This window comes from Bombus bifarius, unplaced genomic scaffold, assembly GCF_011952205.1.
Source record: "Bombus bifarius isolate JDL3187 unplaced genomic scaffold, Bbif_JDL3187 scf7180000010271, whole genome shotgun sequence".
NCBI lineage: Eukaryota > Metazoa > Arthropoda > Insecta > Hymenoptera > Apidae > Bombus > Bombus bifarius.
Window position 1 is genome coordinate 2,313,586 of NW_022885586.1, and position 19,149 is coordinate 2,332,734.

Consider the following 19,149-nt stretch of genomic DNA (forward strand, 5'->3'; position numbering starts at 1 on the left):
AAATATGCTGTTTCGAAATGTAGGATAATTATAAAATATAAAATGCAAAAGAACTCTGTCCAGAAATAGTTAAAAAAATATAAAAACGAGTAATCTAAATATTAATTTTTGTAACGATTTTTAAAATATATCCTATAATGAATTAGATACAGTCAAGTTACAAATCACAATTCATCTTTTAATTTTTATTACATAAAAAATTATACATATACATGCATTGTTATCATATTAATCCGATTTTAAGATATCAATTTTCTTAATCTATAATATGTTATATTAATATGTTATAAAATTATCATTATCATAAGGTATAAAAAGATTGTAACAAATGCTAATCAAATATATATTAAATGAACATATAATAACATTTATTTCATTCGTTACTTGCAATAAAATTGACACAATCCACAAGATACTTTGATCTAAAATCAATTTCATTGACACGCAATGACAATGCAAGAAATGGACCCTATAAAAATCTACCTTATGATTATCTTAACTATTTTGTTGAGATAACTTTCTCAATGTGATTTTTTAGAGTTTCTAGCTGTTTCATGGTTTCTGCATCTAATGTAGGAATGTGTGACATACGTAAACCATCATTAGGTAATAAGGACATAACATTGCCATTACGCAAAGGTACATTAATGTTAGCAATGTCTTCTTGAATAACCGCAGAAACCAATAAGGGGCTACCTTGCATGCTAAGAACCATTTCTCCTTGTCTTGGACGTCTTAATACATTTAATGGTGTATTAGGTTTTATTTTTGGAGTTACAAGATCAAATTCGTTAAACCCAGGTTTTGTAGCAGCAGGAGTTCTAAATTTATCGATTTTCATAGATATGTTGTTGATATGCTCCTTCTTTGTTATCTTCCTTATAGTTTCTAGGTTTATTTCACTAAGCTTCATTTTACTATTTCTTGAGGTACTACGTGTTCTTCTAGTAGTAGGAGGTGCGACTTTTCTAGCTCTTGATGTACGCGTTGTCGTAACACTTTCAGTAACGTATCCATCATCCGTCCCGTTAGTAATTCTTTTACCAACTTTCTTTCTTTTCTCCGTTGGAGCCAATTTTAGTGAACGGTCGTCGACGGACGACGAAACTTCATTACAATTTTCTTTCTCTTCGTCAGCCTCGCGATTGAGTATCTCGCCAAGTGTCATCTGTCGTATTTCAGTCGGAAGCCGAGATAAGGTAACATCAACAAAAGTTTCAAGACCTTTTATCGCCATTTTTGATTCTGCCTCCAGCTTCGATATTCGCAAATGTGCCTGTCGTTCAAAATCTTTGATTAATAAGTCACTTTCTTCTGCAGAGTGCTGTTCTTGTTTTGGTTTCCGAACATGTTTTGTGCGTGGCATCTTTAGCAGGCAAAAAGTAAGGGATGTAACCAAACTGCTTCCTTGCTTCTTCTATTACACGTGGTTTATTCAAGCTTAAACTAAATGTGAGCTTACATATAAATAGTATTCACAAATTCCTTGTTCGTCTGATTTACATTAAAATGTTTTCAATCTAGCTTACCGCCGTTAACAGTTTATAATTCAATAGCAATGATTATAAAAAAGTACAGAATGACAAAATGGTTACAGAATACGTACAAAGAGCAACCTGTCGCCGTTTACACGTATTACATTCTATGTGTTCAAAAATGCACTTCAATCAGTGTACTCAGTTTGATTTAAATTACGTGAAGAAAAAAACCCGCGTCAAATTTCTTAGGTTGCGTATTATTTTATCTCTCACAATTATAAGCTGTTAAAGTAGTTAAATTTATTCATAAAATTACATAAGTAATTGAAATTATTACTTTTTGTTTTAAGTTATATACATAACGGATATATGATAATAATTATTGGATAAGTGACTATCTATATCAAAAATTATGGAAACAAGAATTTTAGATGAAGAATGGAAGTTTTAGTAATGATATTAAGAATTGGCAAATAATTTCAAGTGAACGTTTTGCATATATTCTTAATATTAATATTGGCATAGTTTCTCAAAAATTTGTCAAGACCTTATCATTCAAACATTAAAATGGACACTACTATGTATTATGAAAAACCACTTTCTGATTATAGACGAAATGAACGGCAAGAGATGTTGATAGCTGCTCCATTAGACTTGTCATTCAAAAAAGCAACCACAATGAATGGTATGTTAGTAATATGATGCATTATTAAAATGATATATTTTCTGAATTGAAAGATAATATTAATAAAAATATTTATTTTGTTACAAAAGAATTGGCAAATAAACGCCCACAAGCAGTACGAACGGGTAAAATTCCGTTACGAACAGCTGCAGATCGTTTTGTAACATGTTCCTTGTGGTTAAGCAATAATTCATTGACATCAATGTTCGGATTTGAAAATCTTGCACAAAAGCTTCTCGATGATCCATCGCACCTTAGTTGGCTCGATCTTTCTTTCAATGAGATAGAACAAATTGCTGATGACATTACACATTTTCCGAATTTAAAAATTTTTTATTTGCATGGAAACAATATTTCGGATATAAATGATGTTGTAAAATTGAAAAAGTTATCAACTCTTAAATCTTTAACGCTACATGGAAATCCCATTGAAAATCTTCCATATTATAGAGGATACATCGTTCACATTCTTCCACAATTAACAACGCTAGACTTTTCAGCGGTACTATCAACTGAGAGGAAGAAGGCAGCACCGGCTGGATTTTACAAAATAATATATGGTAGTACATGAATATAAAACTTTATTTTCAAGTTTTGTATTAAATACACGCCTTCTTAAGTATCATTACTTGTAATATTCTTTTAAAATGTACCGTCTTCCTTGAGGTACATGTGACTTAACGCACACTCTTAGAAAAAATTTATTTAAAACCTACTATTATCATCGTTAAATTAACTCAAGATACCATACAGTAGAATCGATTGTTCTATTTAAATTGCATTTTAATCATTTGCATCATGGCCCTACTTAAGAGGACTGGTCCCTATCACCGCGTGCGGTCGATCGTAGGTGCAGTAAATGACTTCCGAATTCTTTATAGAGTTTATCGAAAATTTACTGCTCAAAACGATTGGTAGACGATGTTACTTCGCAAACATCGCACCTTACATTCTTTATAACAGAGGAAAAAAGTAAAAATTATTTAGATTAAAATGGAAATAAAAAAAGAGCAGTCGCAGTGCGCGTAATAATCCGCGCTTGGTGATAGAAGACAGTCGTCCGATTGCGTAATAATCCGCGCTTGGATGCAAATGGGTTAATCAACAGAGGTAAAAAAAGGCCCCGTATTATATTACAAATTGAATATAACTTGTTCACGTAATTGCAATATTCCTTTTTGTAATATACATGATGATCTCCTCATACATTCAATGTCGTCTGTGCTTACTGCGATGTTTACTTGATTTTTCTACATCTCTATCTCGTGATCGACTACGTGATCTATAACGACTACGTGATGATTTATGACTGCCAGATCGTCTTCGCTGAGCCTTTTTCGGTTTTCGAGATCGTCCATGACTATGGCTGCGAGATCTGCTTCTACTATGTTTCTTTCTCTTGGAATGCTTTGTTCCTTCACCTCTAGATGGTGAAGTACTTGGTGATTTTGATCGCCTAAAATAAGGAAAACACGATTTTAATTACGATAATAATTACATTTTATTACTTTATTTTCTCATTCTTTCATGACATCATACCTAGGTGACTTTGTTCTTTCTGGCACAGCATGCGTACCACTGCGGCTAATGAATCCACCCCAGGCATTATGATGTTTAGGCAGTGGTGGGCTAGGTGTGTGGCTATCTACATCTCCACTTCTTGCTTTGGTTCTTGCTTCCTCGTATTGTCGACGAAGTTCTTCTACTCGTTTTTCTAACTGTTCCGGTTTAACACGGGGTCGGAAATAAAGTCGTAATATACGACGGCAAACATCTCTAATAGCAGATTCATTAACTTTAAAAAGAGAAAACCAAGCAGGTGAAGTAGGTAAAGGTAATTGTAGCTGTCTTGCTCCCAAATATACACATGCACAAGCAACAGTTTCTGGTTGATGTCTTAAGAACACATCAGACCTTAAAGAATCATTCATATAATTCCAACATTGTTGCATTAAAGCCTGATTTTTTTCGTGTCCCAGTACTTGTAAATACATAACAATAATTTTGTGAGGGTGTTTTACATGGACGCAGAAACCTAACTCTTTTAAGACTCTCCTTTCAGATTTAATTACTTGATTCTTCAGGGCTACATAATTTTGATCAAGTATTACAGGTTGTATTGGCCTAAAAAGAAGAACAAATCTAGTATATTATTGTTATTCATATATCTATAAAATTTATAGGAAGAAACTGGGGGAGATAATGAGGAGAATGGGGGTGAATGAGAAGTTAACTAGAAGGATAGAGGAGATCCCGACACTGTTTAACATCTATGTAGCAGGGCTGGAAGAGGAAATGAAGAAAGGGCAAGTGGTATGAGACAAGAAGGTATGGTCACTATCATACGCGGATGACATTGTATTGATAGCGGACAGAGAAGAGGAGTTAAAGGAAATGATGAAGAGATTTAAGACATTCCTAGAGGAAGTGGAACTGGAACTGAGCACCGAAAAGACGAAAGTAGTAGTGTTTGAAAAGAGAAGGAACAAGAGGAGGCAAAGGAAATGGAGATGGGGGAAATAAGAACTAGAATTATATATAGAACATATTCAAGACAGAAAAAGGAGGGCAGCAATTGCGATAAAGAAGACATGGAGCGTAGGAGAAAGGATATTTAAAAGGGATTACAAGAGGAGAATGAGGATGTTTGGAGCACTGGTAAAGAGTGTAGCGCTCTATGGAGCAGAGGTGTGGAGATGGAACATAGAGGAGAGACTGGACAGGGTAAAAAGGAGATACGTGAGATGGTTGCCAGGCTTAGACGCAACAACGCCAAACTACATCCTGAGAGAGGAGTGCAAGATAGAGGAAATTAGAGAAAAGGCACTGAAAAGAGCAGTAAGGTATGAGGAGAAAGCTTTGGAATCGAAGAAGGAATTAGTGAAGGAATGTATAAAGGAGAGAGAAAGGAATTAGGGAAAGGGCCAAGAAGGGAAAAGAGCAAGGAAAAGAAAGAGGAGGTTAGAGGAGGTGAGAGAGGGAAGGACTCAAGGAGAGGCAGGAGATAGACAAGAAAGGATGACAGCGAACCAGATTATAGAAGAAAGAACAGAGGAGAGGGAGAAAAGGATAAGAGAATCTAAATACAACAGATACTACAGAAACAGAGCGAAAGAAGGACTACCAAAGTACCTAGAAGGAAAGATGAAATGGGAGGACAGAAGTATGGTAGCAAGATTTAGATGTGGTAACGAAACCAAGGCAAGAGAACACTGGAAAGATGAGGGAGAAAGAGGATGCAGATTATGCAAAAAAGGAGAGGAGGACCTGAAGCACGTAGTAGAGGAATGCGAGATTACAGGAGGATCAAGGAACATGGGGGAAGTGCTGAAGGAGACTGCAGAAGGACTGACAGAACTGAAAGCGATAATAGCGAAGAGAAGAGCAGCAGAAGAGGGGGAGGAACGACAGGGAGGGAGCACAGCAAGGAAGCAAAAGCCAAAGAAGGATAAGCGTTAGATATAAGTAAAGGCAATATAAGAGATGTAATTTGGAAGTCGTCCAAAGCCGAAAGGCACGAACTAAGATTAAATAAATAAAATAAAATATATATAAAATTTAATAACATTAAAAACAAAGAATCATACTTACTTTTGACTGGAAACTTGTTTTATGTGATTAAACACATTGATAACATCCCTGATACGTCTCGGGGCCTCTTCAATTTTACTAGCTAAACAAATACAACCCATTGCAGTTGTTTCCATATTATGTCTAACTAACGATTTACTGTAATAAAATCGTTGGAATATTACTTGCCCTGTGGCCATTGCGACCTATTCAAAAAGATAATAAAAGTAGAGACTATGTGTTCCAAGGTTATAGAGGTTATGGCGTTTACAAACATTTTGTTTATTTGTGAAAATAATTACAAACCTGGGGTAGTTTCAGTAAAATACCAGCAGTCTGTATCAATTCGCATCCTAATATCCTTAGATCGGTTTCAGTTTCTGCATCCAATCCGTCTAAATGCGACGGCGTCGAGTTTAGTTTTTCATCAGGTAAAAGACAATTTTGAAGTGTTAACACGATTTTTCCATGAGCTTTCGTATTAACAGTTACCGTATTTTTTGCCGGTATCGTAGAATTTTCTTTTGCGTTACTCATTTCAACTTATACTAATTAAACAAAGAAAAAGTATAGTAAGTTCACGCACTTGCGGTGAAAAAGGTTAGCCTTACATTTTCTCCATTACCATACTTCCGACATATAAGGTTAAACCTATGTGTGTGCTTATTTCAAGAAGTGTAATTCATATAGAATTCGCTTATTTTGTGTCGCTACTGTCGACTTGTGGTAATCAACCAAAGTTTTATTCGACTTTGTCAAGCATTTTTATTAAAAAATACGTTTCGTATTATTTTCGTTATAATAAATTTACAATATATAAAATTCACTGAAATATCTATTAAATTATTTTATTTCTGCTTTGGAAAGTTTGAGATATAAAGTTGCAGAACCGCGGGTATCTTTAAATCTTTGAAAATTCATAAGTTATGAAAGTTTATAAATATTTTAAATATTATTTGTTTATTTTTCTGTTGCAGGACAATTACCTCGTCAGTGCTATTATTGTTCTACGAAAGCAATATTCACCGGGAATCGGTGAGTGTCTTTTTATATCTGTACGAATATTGTAAATATTCAATTCGATCATTACGCGACGCCATGTTGTAAAATGCCCGCGCAATTATGAAGTATTTGATACGCGTATCACGTTCGGTCTTCGGCGAAGGGTAATAAATAGAACTGTAACGATTTTTAGTTTAAGTATATAATGATATATTCTTTTGTTATTACATGTCAGTTTCTTGTCGTTTAAAAATCAACATGCATGCAATTGTGTTTTAAAATTTGAACGATGTACATTCACACGAATTTTCGATCGATTAAAATTGAATCTTACAAAGTAATAGGATTTTGCGCACATCTTGTAAGGACGACATATCAGCGCAATAAATATATACATATAAGGAAATAATATATATAATATAATACAGTCGCATAACATAACAATTATTATACAACATATACATAATATCAACTCATAGTGAAACGTAACGTACGAAAGTAAATAACGAAAGAACAACAGCATAGATATCATTCATACGTTGCAGAAATAATTGTATTTAGTTTCTTCGACTTCTTTTCTTTCTTAATTTCGGTCCCTGTGTTTCTTATTACGTACACGTTTTATAATTGTTAAACGAATAGGAAAGCAAGTTCGGTATCGGCTATTCGATTTTTCGTTGTGCTGATTAGCTTTGAGTTTCACCTAATCAATCATTGAGTTTGAATAATCGAAAATTAAAATCTTGACAACAAATTTTTACACAATTGCGAGGTACTTCGATGAACGTTCTGCTTTCGCATAATCATAGTGTGGACCGAAGTAGGAACAATTTTCACATTAGAAATAAAATCAATCTACGAATAATATCAATCATATTTGACAAACATATTTTTGTCCATTAATCACTTAAAATGATATTTTTAGTTGAAATCGAGCGACTCGTGGAACATTGTTGTTTCGACAAAGCAACTACACATATGGATGAAATTTCTTGAAGGACGTATGGCCTTAAAAAATTTGAAAAAATAAAATTTCCAGCATCTGTGCTGTATTTTCCCTGTATTGTACAGCATGCGTATGCCGTATTCCCCTAATAAGACCTTAAAGCATTTCAATTATTTAGAAATTGGTACTCATATCCACGCTAAGAGTCATTCGATAACATTACATTGGTATCTGGCAGTGATGTAGCTGATGTATTCTTCGTTTAAACAGGAAGTGTTCGATTCATCTTTAAATCAATGCTTGTATTTACGATGATTCGGTAACGTCTGTTCGAGATTTCGATGACACTTCGTTATTTAAACGCGTTGCATCGTTACACGCGAGTTGGCTCTCGACCTTTTCCGATCCCTTGCTATCCATTTTATTCTCTGATTTGATCGACGCGTTCAAACTTTTCAAGAAGTTGCCTAAGTGTTCCGCAGCTATCGGGTTATTTGCCCATTCGTTAGAAGGAAACGCGGCTAGAAACCTTTTTTGAAAAATCTCCGAAGTCAATTGTTTCGTGGCAGGTTGCTCGGTGGAAGCTTTGTTTTCGTTATCGTTCGTCGAGTCTTCTGTGACGTTATTCTCAACCTTTGTCGAATTCTCCGATGATTTGACCGTATCTGACGTTTGTGAGGGAGAAGGGCATCCTTGTTCCACCGTGGTGCAGCTTTTGCTGGAAGGACTTTCGATAGTTACCGAACTAGAGTCTGGACTAGCAGGCGATTTGCTACTCGATACCTCCGCACCTGCGTTGTTCTTCTTCGTCGGACTCGGTGCAGGTAGATCGTTGTCTATTCCATTGGAAGCGGTGTTCATATTATCGGTATGACCGCTGGTAGTTTCGTTAATCGTATTCGCGTTAGTATCTCCAGGTGGTGGCGACGGAGAAGCCGTAGATGATACTCTTGGACTGGCTGCTTCGCGATGAGGCGTCTGCCGTGACGAATTGTCCGGTTCCTTTCTCGCATCATTAGTAGTTTCCAAACTACAATTACGAGTCGCTTCAGTAGACGTTTTGTTTTCGTTGTTCATGTTGCTGTTATTGGTAGCTCGCGGCGGGTATCGATTGTTAGATTCCGCGGCCGACGAGTACTTGGTTTGGACGGACAATTGTTGACCAGACTCCGTGGAGTCGAGAGATTCGTTACCGCGAAACACAGGTGTTTTACTAATCTCATTCGAGACAGATTTGTTTATACACGTTGATTTATCGTTCGATTGTTGTTGTTGCTTAGTTATCGCAACAGCCAAAGGCGCCACAGACGATCTTACCGGTTTTACTGGCGCGCATTGGGCAGCTAGATGACTTTTCCCGGATACATTAGCGTTCATATTTCGATTATCGTTGTTAGATATGGTGGAATTAGCGTCCGTCCCTCGAGGTAGTCTTAGCCTCGCGTCTGTCTGAAACTGCTGAAGATTCGGTGCTTGGCTCAAGGCATACAGACTTTGCAGACTGGGAAAAACGGATGAAAGATTTGTGTTGTACCTGCTGTTGCTTAAAGGACTGGAGAATCCAGGAGCGTAAACTGGTGTTCTCGAAGGCGTTGGAAGCGGACAATCGTTCACTCTATGCGCTGCTGGAGTCAAAGAACCTGGTGGCGCACGATAATATCTATGGCCACCAACGAGCGTTACAACTTGTCCCTGATCCGAGATATTTGGCATTTCTCTGATCGTCGGTTTTGCTTTAAGTTTCGTTACTGGCTGTGGTATTCTTAACGGGTGTATGTCCATCTTCTTCCCTCCGCTGAGGTCCAAAATGTCTCTCGATTCCTGGTCCCTTTCTCGTTTAGCGGACGACGCTTGCCGTTGTTGGTTCGCATCGCGTTCCGATTGCTTAGGCTGCCTTGGTTTCGACGGTGCGGGCATTCTAATCTGTCCCGTCTTCAAGGCTTTCAGTACTCGTGGATCGACCGATCTATCGTTAAGAGTTATACTGGGACTGACTTTTCCCAGCGTATTCTTTCGATTATCTTTGGAATCATTTGGTTCGGTAAATCCAACATTGTTCGCGGGTGATTTTGGCGCTGTCAGAGTTATACTGAGGCTCGCAGGAATGTTCAATCCGCAGCCGTCTAATATATTCCTTGTGTCGTTGGAAAGTACCGGAGTCGGCGAAGGTTTCGTACTTGGTGTCGTGGGTGCTCGACTAGGACCAGCTTCTCCGACTATGTTCGCCCGTTTCACCGAAATAACGTGCTCCATTGGAAGTTTTCGAGGTGACTTGGCGTTGTTTTGCACGACTGCAGGCGGATGTACTTGAGTTTGCTTTTTCGGCACTTGGCTCGAAATATGCTTCCTTTTCTTGATATCGAAGATCGGTAGACCTGGCGGACATTTCCTTTTCACAGCTCCCGCGGGAACTACCGGTGGGTCGTTGGAAAACGTATACACATCCATCTTCGCGGGATTGCTATTTACGTTGATGTTCATACCTACGTTCGTATTCTTCGAGTATCCAAATGTGCACATATCTACGTCACTGCACTGTTTATTTGCATTCACTCGCGCGTTGCCAATTCCGGCCATAGTTGCAACCCGTTTACTCGCACTCGCAGCGTTCCCACTCGCATTTACCCCAATGTTCTCGTTGTTGCTCTTATTCTTTGAGTTCTCATTTACATTATTCAAAGTCTCTGTCGCTATACCGTCCTCCTTCTTCGACGTGGCATTGCCCTTCTTTCGCGTCTCATTCGTCTCATTGTTGGCATTCGCTTCGTTAAACTTAGAGGAAGACTCTAAAGCCATTTCGGATGCTGACTCTCTGGCTGTCAACTGGAAACCTTGGAGGAACTGTTTCTTCTCCTGCTGTTCCCCTGGTTTCTTTTGTATACTCTTTAACGCGTTACTGGCCACCGTCTTCTCAGGGATAGATCGTTCCATGAAAGTTACCCTCCTCTTTTGTTTCTCCTGCTTCTCTGTCTGACGTTTCTCTTTATCTCTGTGAAGCTGCTGAATCACTAACGAATCAGTGTTATCTTTGTCAACCTGACCGCAATGCAGTAACACGTTGCTGATAACTTTCGGCTTGTTCGGACTCGAATTGTTCGGTGTACATTGCTTCAACGTGATCTTCACTCCGTTCGAATTCTGACCATTGCCTATACTCACGACACTAAATTCTGGATTCGATGGTTTCGTTTCGATACTCCTAGCACTCTGTTCTTTCGAATTCCAACTACCTGGCGGGCTTCTTAAGACTTCGTACCTTCCGTCTGGATTCTTCAATATTTTGATAGGTGTTTTAATTTGTTTAGTTTCGCTATCTGACGTGGACGTGGACGTGGACGTGGACGTGGACGTAGACGTGGATGTTGATGTGGACATGGATGTTGACGTGGACGTGGACGTGGACGTGACTGTTGACGTGGACGTGGACGCGGACGAGGCAATCGTGTCGGTTGCCGTCGTCGTCGATGTGCTATTTGTCGATGTTACAGAAACCGTCGTCGACGTAGCGCTTGTCGACGTTGTTACCGTACTCGACGGTTGTTCCTCTTTACTAGTCTCTTCCTTGGTTTCATTCGAGGGCGCTTGATGACTCGGAGAGCGCGGTTTCTCGTTCGAGACTTTGCTCTGATTGTCCAACGCAGGTTTCTGCTCAGTATCGTTCGAAAGCTCTGCTTCCGGCTTAGCTTCGATGCCGTTCTCAGGATTGTCCGAGTTATCGTCATCTCGTGTTACTGCGTCAACGGGAGGCAAACTAGCACCTAAACCTGGTGTGGATGGCCTGTCATGAGGAGGTGCCTCTAACCTCTGCTCTTCCAACGCTACTCGGTAAAAAAATCGCATCGGTGCGTTCTAAAAATAAAATTGTCAAACGTTAAGAAAGAGTAGTGGAAATATTCGTAATCGAACTATCCAAAGGATCTTTTGAAACGTTTAACACGTTGCCACGTGACACGCTGGCTTCTCACAAGTGTTTCATCGATATAGAACGATGCTTTAATGCTTTAATTTGGTCGAAGCGACTGAATCGAATTTCGTGTACCATCGTTTTGTACCTTGAGCACATTTTTACATCTTGAGAGAAGTGAATTTTACAGTGTGCCAACCAACGTGTTAAAATATTCGGTAATTGAAATTGGCTGTAGTTTACCCTTTTCCACGCGTAAATGTAAGCGACGTCCATGAGGGTCCAGTGTTCCGGCAGCGGGGCACGTCGATGGCAAATTTCGATGTTGTATCTCGTCATATCGACGCTGTATTTCAAAGCTAAGAATTTCTTTAAATGCGCGATAGTCACAAGTGCCGGACACTGAAGGTAGCGCCTGTTACTTGTTGTATTTGTGCTGTGATTGCCGATGCCGTTGCTATTGCTATTATTATTACCGTTGTTACTGCTATTACTTTGATTGTTAGATGCGTTCGAGTTGTTGGTGTCGTCGTTAGTGCTAAGAAGGATGGTCAGAGGATCTGCCCCAGGCGGTAGATATTCTAAGCTTAAGCTAACTGCGTCTTCTGGAGCGAAGATCAACCTTCCGCTCACGTCTTCTCCGCGCTGTTCCGGTGTCGCTAAATCCGCTGTATAAAACATTTACATATTGAGATAATTTCCAAGAAATACAGGATGCGTAAGTATAAAACGTGAGACGTAACGCGCGTGTATTTAAAAAATCTTGGCGGACTTTGATACGGTTTTGCAACAAGGCTACGAATTATTTTAATTCGCGACGCTATTGAGATACACGCGCGACATAATCGAATCGCAAGGAATAGTCTTACCATGTTCAGGATGTTTTTTGTAAAATTCTCTTCTCCTGCGCATCTCTTTGTGATACAGTCCGGGCACCAATTTGTACACGATATCTTGCAACGCCTTGTCCGCTCTGAAAATAAAAATCATTCGGTCAAAAAATAATGCTCGTGGATAGAAAATTTGGAGATTTTTGAATATCAAGGCCAGTCACGCGGCAATTTACTTGATGTTCGGCTTGGCTTTGTTGAGGACATGTTTGCAAGAAGGACAGTGAGCTTCCCTGTTGAGATGCTTGAGGATACAGCTCCTACAAACTGAACAGCGAAAAACCAACGTATCATTATCCGGAATATGATGCACGGAATATGATTCCAGTTCGATTAAATTTACTTACACGAATGTAAACACTCGACGACGGTAGTCGCGTCTATAAGATATCCTATGCACAACGGACAAATAAGGTAGGGGTTCACCTCGCGAAGATACGTCCTTTTACCCATTCCCGACATTTTTCTTATTGCGCCACCGAATTGTCGGCGATAGTACCTGCAACGATAAACACAGTTTCATGTAATACCTTCGACACAGGTCGACAACGTGGAAAAAGCCAATCTCGTGTCTATCCACAAATACTATAATTCGGTAAAATCTTAAAGGAGAATCTTGGTCGTGTAAACAGTTAGTGTGCGTATAGATCGCCTTGTCGACATTGCCTTTCCTCGTCATCTCGAGAAATTAGAATACCAAATGCGTTACGTACTTGTCGTGCTCGACCGTTTTTCGAAAAGCCAAAGTATCACCAAAAATGTCGATCTCGATACAGGCGAAAATTTTGGCTTGAAGCACGAGGGAAGATTCGGTGTAAAGGATCGAGTGAAACGTACGTGTTTGAAAATATTAGTCGCGAAGAACTTTCATAAAACATTTTGGTACTTACTGCTAAGCGGTACTAGAGCGAGACACGGTCTAACACGATTAACACGATAACACGACGAACGTTATTGTATCGATCGAAAGCGATCTGAGGATGCAAAGTATAACAGTTGCAAGGTATTTAACGCGATATATAGCTTCAGATTCGTTTCAAACTTTACCAATATAATCGCGATAGTCGGATCTCCTTGTAACGCTGATCATAAGAAGTTGCTACAAGTGTTGGAATACTTTCGTAAGCTACAGCATGTGTAATTTTCCCTCGTTAAAATGCATCTCGCGCGTTCTTCCTCGTTCCTTGATCAACGAAACAAATGGATTAGAGTCCCGAACGCGTATTTATCGTTACGCGCTAATCTCCTTCGAAAAGTATCGAAGGAAATCCTACATCCGTGATGCTTTTTACTCGGAAAAAAAAAGAACAGGGAATCTTGGTTATGTACAAAAACTGGGAACTCACGTGCCTATACTCTAACTCGTACTTGGAACGACGAAACAAATAGATTAGAATTCCAAATGCGATATGTATTTATCGTTATGCGGTGTTTTCTTTCGAAGAGCAGCTGGCTCATCCGTGAGCGACGATAACGAAACGCTCACGACGATAATTCGCTAGTTTTGCAGATAAATCGCATGACATAGGAGACGGTTGGGCCTTGTCACAGTGTTTAGCCCACTTTCCCGAAGGTTTCTCAGGTAGGTAGAATCCCGTTGCCTCGTTCTCCCCTCCATTTAGGTTTCAACCACCCGTAGGTATACGGGTGCGTTTTATCCTCGTGCTTTCTCCCTGCTTCGAAATTCGTCCTTTCGGTTTTTCCACTCGCCGACTGACGCGCTGAAACCGCCAAACAGCAGCCCCTTTCCACGCGAATGAAACGCGTGTGCACCCTGTGCGTCGAATACCTGCACGTATTGATCGAATATCGTGGTATTTCGCAGAGAGGCAGCGATAAGTCGGTTAGGCGCTATCGCTATCGTTGCCAAGAAATTAGCCTCGCTCGTTTCCAGATCGTTCTGCGAATCCTAAGCGTCTCTTGGCCGGTCTCCGTGTACGAACGAGATCTCGAGAACGGAACGATACGGCGGAGAATTACGTTCAATTCGTAACGTTGCTGGTGATCGCGCTTGCCACGGCGAATCTACGTGCGTTAACCTGTTAAACGGCGTGTCTCCTAACCACGAGTTTCTATAATTACGTTGTTAAAAATTAGCAGCCAAACGACGAGCTGAATCGGAGATACATTGAACTGTAACCTTCGTAGGTAAAAAGCAAATCTAGATAAAGATATTATTCGAACGACGTGCCAATTCGTGTTGCCCGGTCAACAAGTTAACGACGTCGTTTCACGAAGTCGTCACAGAGATAGAAACTAAAGAGGATCTTTAAAAATTCTCCGAGTCTGTTTCTCCCGTTTTATCTCTTTTTCTGCCAGTCTCGTGCGGATCTCCTAAGTTCTCGTTCGATCATTCACGTTCGTTTGCGCTTGGACACTTTGCTGCGACTATTCTCCGAGTGCAGCACGTGTCGCGAATGTAAGGGACGCGCCTAAGTAAAGGCCTGTACACAACGATCGGATCGATCTTCCAAACCAGATGTTATTAGACCTTTCCGAGTTTCGAACGACCACGGTGTGTTCGCGAAGGAGAAAGATCGTAAATAGACGAGCATCCATTCCATTTATGCCGGTGGATATTAATTAAGATTATTTAAATAGCGAATCGGCCCGCCTTGGCTACACGTCACGCGTTCTGCGGTGTCTAGTATATCGGTGTCTATTTATATCGAGCTGCTCGGTAAGAAGAGAAATTCTCAAATGGCGTCGCAAGTGGCGATAGCAAGAGGGATAATATCGCCCCGAATCGAAACTAATATTCGACGATGATCGTGAAACTTTCACACAGCGAAGGTAAAATAGACGCGTCGACGATTTTAACGCTGATGTTTGCCATTTCGAGTTTCGAACGTTCTACGAGGTGTATCGGAAAGTTTGTGGTTTTCCTCAAAGTTGCAGGATGATTGTTTGTCACAATCGTTCGACGGACGATGAATTTCGATAAATTAGAAATTCTAAAACTAATTCCAAGATGTACGAATACATTTGTTCTAAACTTACACGAAGAATCAATATGTATCGATACAGCATGATGCAATACGATGAATAATTCACCGTTGAGATGCTTCGATGGATCTGTGCGAACTGTACGCTCGTAATAAATATCTCGTGACAATATGATAAATGATAAATCTCGTGTTCTATATAGGTTTTCAAATTCGCTTCAAGCTCGTCCGTAGCATTCAAATTTCGTTTGAAAATCAAAAGGTTCCGAGCAGAGATTAAAGACGTTATAGTAGGTATTCTTAAAAGGAGACAAACATGATACATTTTTACAACGAGCCCTTCGATCGTTGCGATTTACGATACTACTACGAATCTTTTTCGCTCTATGAGATATTTCATACGAAGATAAGAATACTTGCGCGCTTCGTTCGTCGAAAGACCTTTCGAAACGTTCTTTACCTTTTTGGTACTCATTTCGCGACACGTTACACGTTGGTAAGACGTGCTAGAAGGAGTAAAACGAGGAAGCTCGTTAAGAGATCGTTCTTCCAACGGAATGCACACGAGCGTGCCCTCGTTTTGGATCTCTCATTTTCTCTTGCAAAACTTTAGTTAGTCTTATCAGGCGTTACGCGCGTTACAGATTAGACCCCCAGCTGCTCTCCGATCCCTCTATCGTCGCTTGTATAGGCTCGTACCCCGAGAAAGGAGAGTAGGGAGACGACGACCCTACTGTACGGAAGACCGTGATTCGAAGTAACCTAGCGACCGTCTACAGAGATCGCGAAAGAAAGGCATTCGATCGGCCGGCCGGTCGTCCAGGGAAAAAGAATTCTATCCTGTCGAAATATTCGAGGCTCGCGAACGTTCGTCTCCCTTTGTGAAATTCGTCGTGAGACGCGGTGGAATCGAAAACGATTGGGCAATCGCATATTTTCGATCGATTTGTCAGCTTACACGATAGGAGTTGCGTTGGATCACGCGACGGTACAAAGTTTCTAATTGATGAACCGCGAAACGGGAGATTCGAGCAAAAGGTCTTCGAACTTGATTTGATCCGTCGCTTCGGCAGGAATTTCCCGCCTATTGTTCCCGTTGCTTTGGTATTCCGCGTTTCACGGCGATCTGGTTGTCGAGGCAGCCAGCTGATTAATCAGTAGAGACACGTTTCCTCGTGTATCGTAGACGACGGAGGGGTTCGCGCGATCGCAAATGCGACCGTGCCGCGACGAAAGCGGCAAGACGAGTTTCTTTTTTCTCAGTGAAAAGCTTTACCGTTACCTTCGATTTCGGACAATAGCGTACTGCTAGGGTCTGGTGTTCCAAAAGGCGGGCAGAAAAGTTGGCGAATAGGCAGACGGAACAGGGAGCCGATACTTTTCTCGCGTGCTAGCTAACCGCCTGAGAAACCGGCGATGTTCACCGAGTCGATGTTTATTCCATCGTCGCGCGTATCGCGAACGCATACCGAGCGATTTCGTCGAGGACGAAAGAGGAGGCAGCGCGAATATGAGAAAACGCATAAATACACGAGTTGGCGTACGGGAGCAAGACAACGCGTGCTAGTCGAAGAAAGACGGAACAGCCGCAAGAGGATAGAAACGAGGAGAGGGGCAAACGAGTAGTAACCAAGAGAAAGGGAGGGGAAGAGCGAGAGCGGGACAGAAAAAGAGCGAAAGGAGGGAGAAAAAGATGGAGGAAACCGCACTCTCCGTCTCGCTCTCGTATTTTCTTTCTTGTCTCTCCGTCTCACTCGCTCCTTCCCCTCCCTGTTTCTCCCTGTTGTTTCTCAGCATTCAACCGGCGAGTAGGTCTACATGCACACAAACGTATTTGGTGGAAAGCGCTATATTGGGTGGTAGAGTGTGCGTGCGTGTACTTACGTGCGACCATGCGAGCCGTATGTGCGGCAACACGCATACGAGAATCGGAGTAGCTAACGCTATCCTCTATGGTAGTGGAGCATACTGGCCGCGTACGTACACAATGCGATGCCGTATCGTTGGTGGTCGAACGATAGCGTAGAGGAAACGCGACGTTGGTACTAGGTTCGGGTGCGAATATCCACTTTTTCTTGAGTCGAGATGCGGCTTGTCCAGGCAACAACGGCGACGTCGCGTGCTCGATCTGTACGCGATTTCGCGACGTACGATCAGCTTCCCTGGCATTCGAGTAAGCTCTCGACGGGATTTACTTTCACCTTACCGCCGACCGTACACACCAGCCTCCGAAACTACGACGGCACAGGCCTGATCAAGCTCTCGGGGAGGGGAGAATGGGGAAGAAAAATAGTCAAACGATACGATATCGAGCAGATCTGATCACAACGGCCACGATGACGACCACGACCACGACCACGATGAAGACAACGACGATGACGACGACGGTAACGACAAGGGCAACGACGAGTACACTACTAGTCAGGAATACGACCAGTCCGTACAAAGGCGCCGCGGAACAGTGTGCGGCGTTTTATGGAACTAAACTGCGGAAATGAACGACATCGAGCGTAAAACGATCGCAGCAACGTACAAAACACCGAACTGTATGGCGACTCACGCCAAACTAAACTGAAACCCCGAGTAGGATATGCCCTTTCCCCTCTCATGCCCCTCAATGCCAGTCCCTGCATCCCTTTGCCGCGCTCCCCTTCTGCGCTCCATCTTCTCCCCCTCCATACTCTTTCTCTCCTGTCCTCCAGGCTCTACACGCTCCTCGCTACGCCTGCCGTTTCGTTTTACTCGTCTCTTCTCTTCTCTACTCTTCTCCCTCTTCTCGTTTCTTCTCCTTGTCTCGCTCCCTTGCTTCGACTCTTTTCTGCCCCTTTGCGAGTACACCGTGTCTCTGCTCGGCTGTTCGCCTCGCTAGCCTCTGCCTAGCCTGCCTGGCCCGTGCCGGCTTGGCTCGCTCGACTCGTCTGCTTTGCCTGCCTGTCTGCCTGCCTGCCTGCATGCCTGCCTGCATGCCTGCCTCGTTGCCTGTACGAGTCGTTTTTCTCTTCACTCCTCTATGCGCGCTTCTGACCACCCCTCCTCTCTCTTACGGAGTGGTACGTACCGACACTAGTGCACTACACCGAGCACACCGACGAGTCGACTACTCCCCCTTCACCCCATCGAGGATCGCGTCGCGTTACCAGCCGGGTTACGAACTCCCCTCTATTCGTACACCGATACCTCACCCTTCTCGTTCGCTACCCCTCTCTTCGTACGTTCTACGCGTTTCCTCCTCTCTTTCTTTCCGCGTATCTCTCTGATCATTCTCTTTCGTTTTACCGCGATCGCAGAAACGACCCCCTGGCTCGCCAGCCCCGAGTCTTCGCCTCTCTTCTTCTTTGATCGTTCTCCTCTGTCTCGTAACCTCCAATTACAGCGCGCCAGTAACGGAAATCGGTACTCGAGACTTCGAAGCCAGATGGATTTCCGCGTGTGTTTGAATAAATGCGCGATAAACCCGTTTACGTTGGAAAACCAGTGTCGGCTGGCGTGCACTCGCCGCGCTACCGACCAATGGGCCACCAATCCCCCGGATAAAACCAGATAGATTACGAGGAAACCCGTGGACTTTTATTACGGATGTTAATTTCACGAGCGCCGAGTGTCATGATACGTTGGTCATTCCAGTTTCGAGTAGCCGGTATTTATTTCATTTTAAATTTTCCGCGAGATTTTACGACGCAGTGTCCATTTCCGATTTGTAAAAATACCTGTCTGTCTTTTTCCACGAAA

General features: G+C 41.8%; 4 protein-coding genes across 7 annotated transcripts; 1 reads left to right on the top strand and 3 right to left on the bottom strand.

The window, feature by feature from the left end:
* Positions 1–353: 353 nt before the first annotated feature.
* LOC117216504 (borealin) lies at positions 354–1,590 on the bottom strand. Its single transcript, XM_033463227.1, has 2 exons — positions 1,463–1,590; positions 354–1,366 (listed from the first exon to the last, which is right to left on the bottom strand). The coding sequence occupies exon 2, from the start codon at positions 1,364–1,366 to the stop codon at positions 500–502; it is 867 nt and encodes a 288-aa protein (XP_033319118.1). The 5' UTR covers positions 1,463–1,590; the 3' UTR covers positions 354–499.
* Positions 1,546–2,785, top strand: LOC117216505 (leucine-rich repeat-containing protein 51-like). The gene is made up of 3 exons (XM_033463228.1): positions 1,546–1,727; positions 2,090–2,163; positions 2,253–2,785. Exons 1-3 carry the CDS (start codon positions 1,588–1,590, stop codon positions 2,732–2,734), a joined length of 696 nt encoding a protein of 231 aa, XP_033319119.1. The 5' UTR covers positions 1,546–1,587; the 3' UTR covers positions 2,735–2,785.
* On the bottom strand, positions 2,728–6,378 carry LOC117216503 (cyclin-L1). The gene is made up of 4 exons (XM_033463225.1): positions 6,040–6,378; positions 5,755–5,939; positions 3,703–4,287; positions 2,728–3,619 (listed from the first exon to the last, which is right to left on the bottom strand). Exons 1-4 carry the CDS (start codon positions 6,268–6,270, stop codon positions 3,373–3,375), a joined length of 1,248 nt encoding a protein of 415 aa, XP_033319116.1. The 5' UTR covers positions 6,271–6,378; the 3' UTR covers positions 2,728–3,372.
* A 543-nt stretch (positions 6,379–6,921) lies between these two features.
* LOC117216367 (polycomb group protein Psc-like) lies at positions 6,922–17,993 on the bottom strand. Of its 4 annotated transcripts, XM_033463027.1 has the most exons (7): positions 17,305–17,993; positions 12,823–12,974; positions 12,652–12,742; positions 12,455–12,558; positions 11,829–12,253; positions 11,099–11,530; positions 6,922–11,032 (listed from the first exon to the last, which is right to left on the bottom strand). In XM_033463027.1, the coding sequence occupies exons 2-7, from the start codon at positions 12,935–12,937 to the stop codon at positions 7,988–7,990; spliced, it is 4,212 nt and encodes a 1,403-aa protein (XP_033318918.1). In that variant the 5' UTR covers positions 12,938–12,974; positions 17,305–17,993; the 3' UTR covers positions 6,922–7,987. The 4 variants fall into 4 exon arrangements, with proteins under 4 accessions (XP_033318918.1, XP_033318915.1, XP_033318917.1 ...); XM_033463024.1 differs by having other exon boundaries at positions 6,922–11,530; XM_033463026.1 differs by lacking the exon at positions 17,305–17,993 and adding an exon at positions 16,703–17,046 and having other exon boundaries at positions 6,922–11,530.
* Positions 17,994–19,149: the final 1,156 nt, after the last annotated feature.

What these genes read in the sequence shown, in the direction of transcription:
- LOC117216504 (XM_033463227.1), bottom strand. Translation starts at nt 1,366, where the DNA reads ATGCCACGCACAAAACATGTTCGGAAACCAAAACAAGAACAGCACTCT.
- LOC117216505 (XM_033463228.1), top strand. Translation starts at nt 1,588, where the DNA reads ATGGTTACAGAATACGTACAAAGAGCAACCTGTCGCCGTTTACACGTA. An exon ending in ACCCGCGTCAAATTTCTTAG is followed by an intron (nt 1,728 to 2,089) that starts GTTGCGTATTAT and finishes TTCTGATTATAG; the next exon opens with ACGAAATGAACGGCAAGAGA. An exon ending in AAAAGCAACCACAATGAATG is followed by an intron (nt 2,164 to 2,252) that starts GTATGTTAGTAA and finishes TTGTTACAAAAG; the next exon opens with AATTGGCAAATAAACGCCCA.
- LOC117216503 (XM_033463225.1), bottom strand. Translation starts at nt 6,270, where the DNA reads ATGAGTAACGCAAAAGAAAATTCTACGATACCGGCAAAAAATACGGTA. An exon ending in TTTTACTGAAACTACCCCAG is followed by an intron (nt 5,940 to 6,039) that starts GTTTGTAATTAT and finishes CTTTTTGAATAG; the next exon opens with GTCGCAATGGCCACAGGGCA. An exon ending in AAACAAGTTTCCAGTCAAAA is followed by an intron (nt 4,288 to 5,754) that starts GTAAGTATGATT and finishes TCTTCTTTTTAG; the next exon opens with GCCAATACAACCTGTAATAC.
- LOC117216367 (XM_033463024.1), bottom strand. Translation starts at nt 12,937, where the DNA reads ATGTCGGGAATGGGTAAAAGGACGTATCTTCGCGAGGTGAACCCCTAC. An exon ending in AAAGCCAAGCCGAACATCAA is followed by an intron (nt 12,559 to 12,651) that starts GTAAATTGCCGC and finishes TTTTATTTTCAG; the next exon opens with AGCGGACAAGGCGTTGCAAG. An exon ending in ACATTTACGCGTGGAAAAGG is followed by an intron (nt 11,531 to 11,828) that starts GTAAACTACAGC and finishes TTTTATTTTTAG; the next exon opens with AACGCACCGATGCGATTTTT.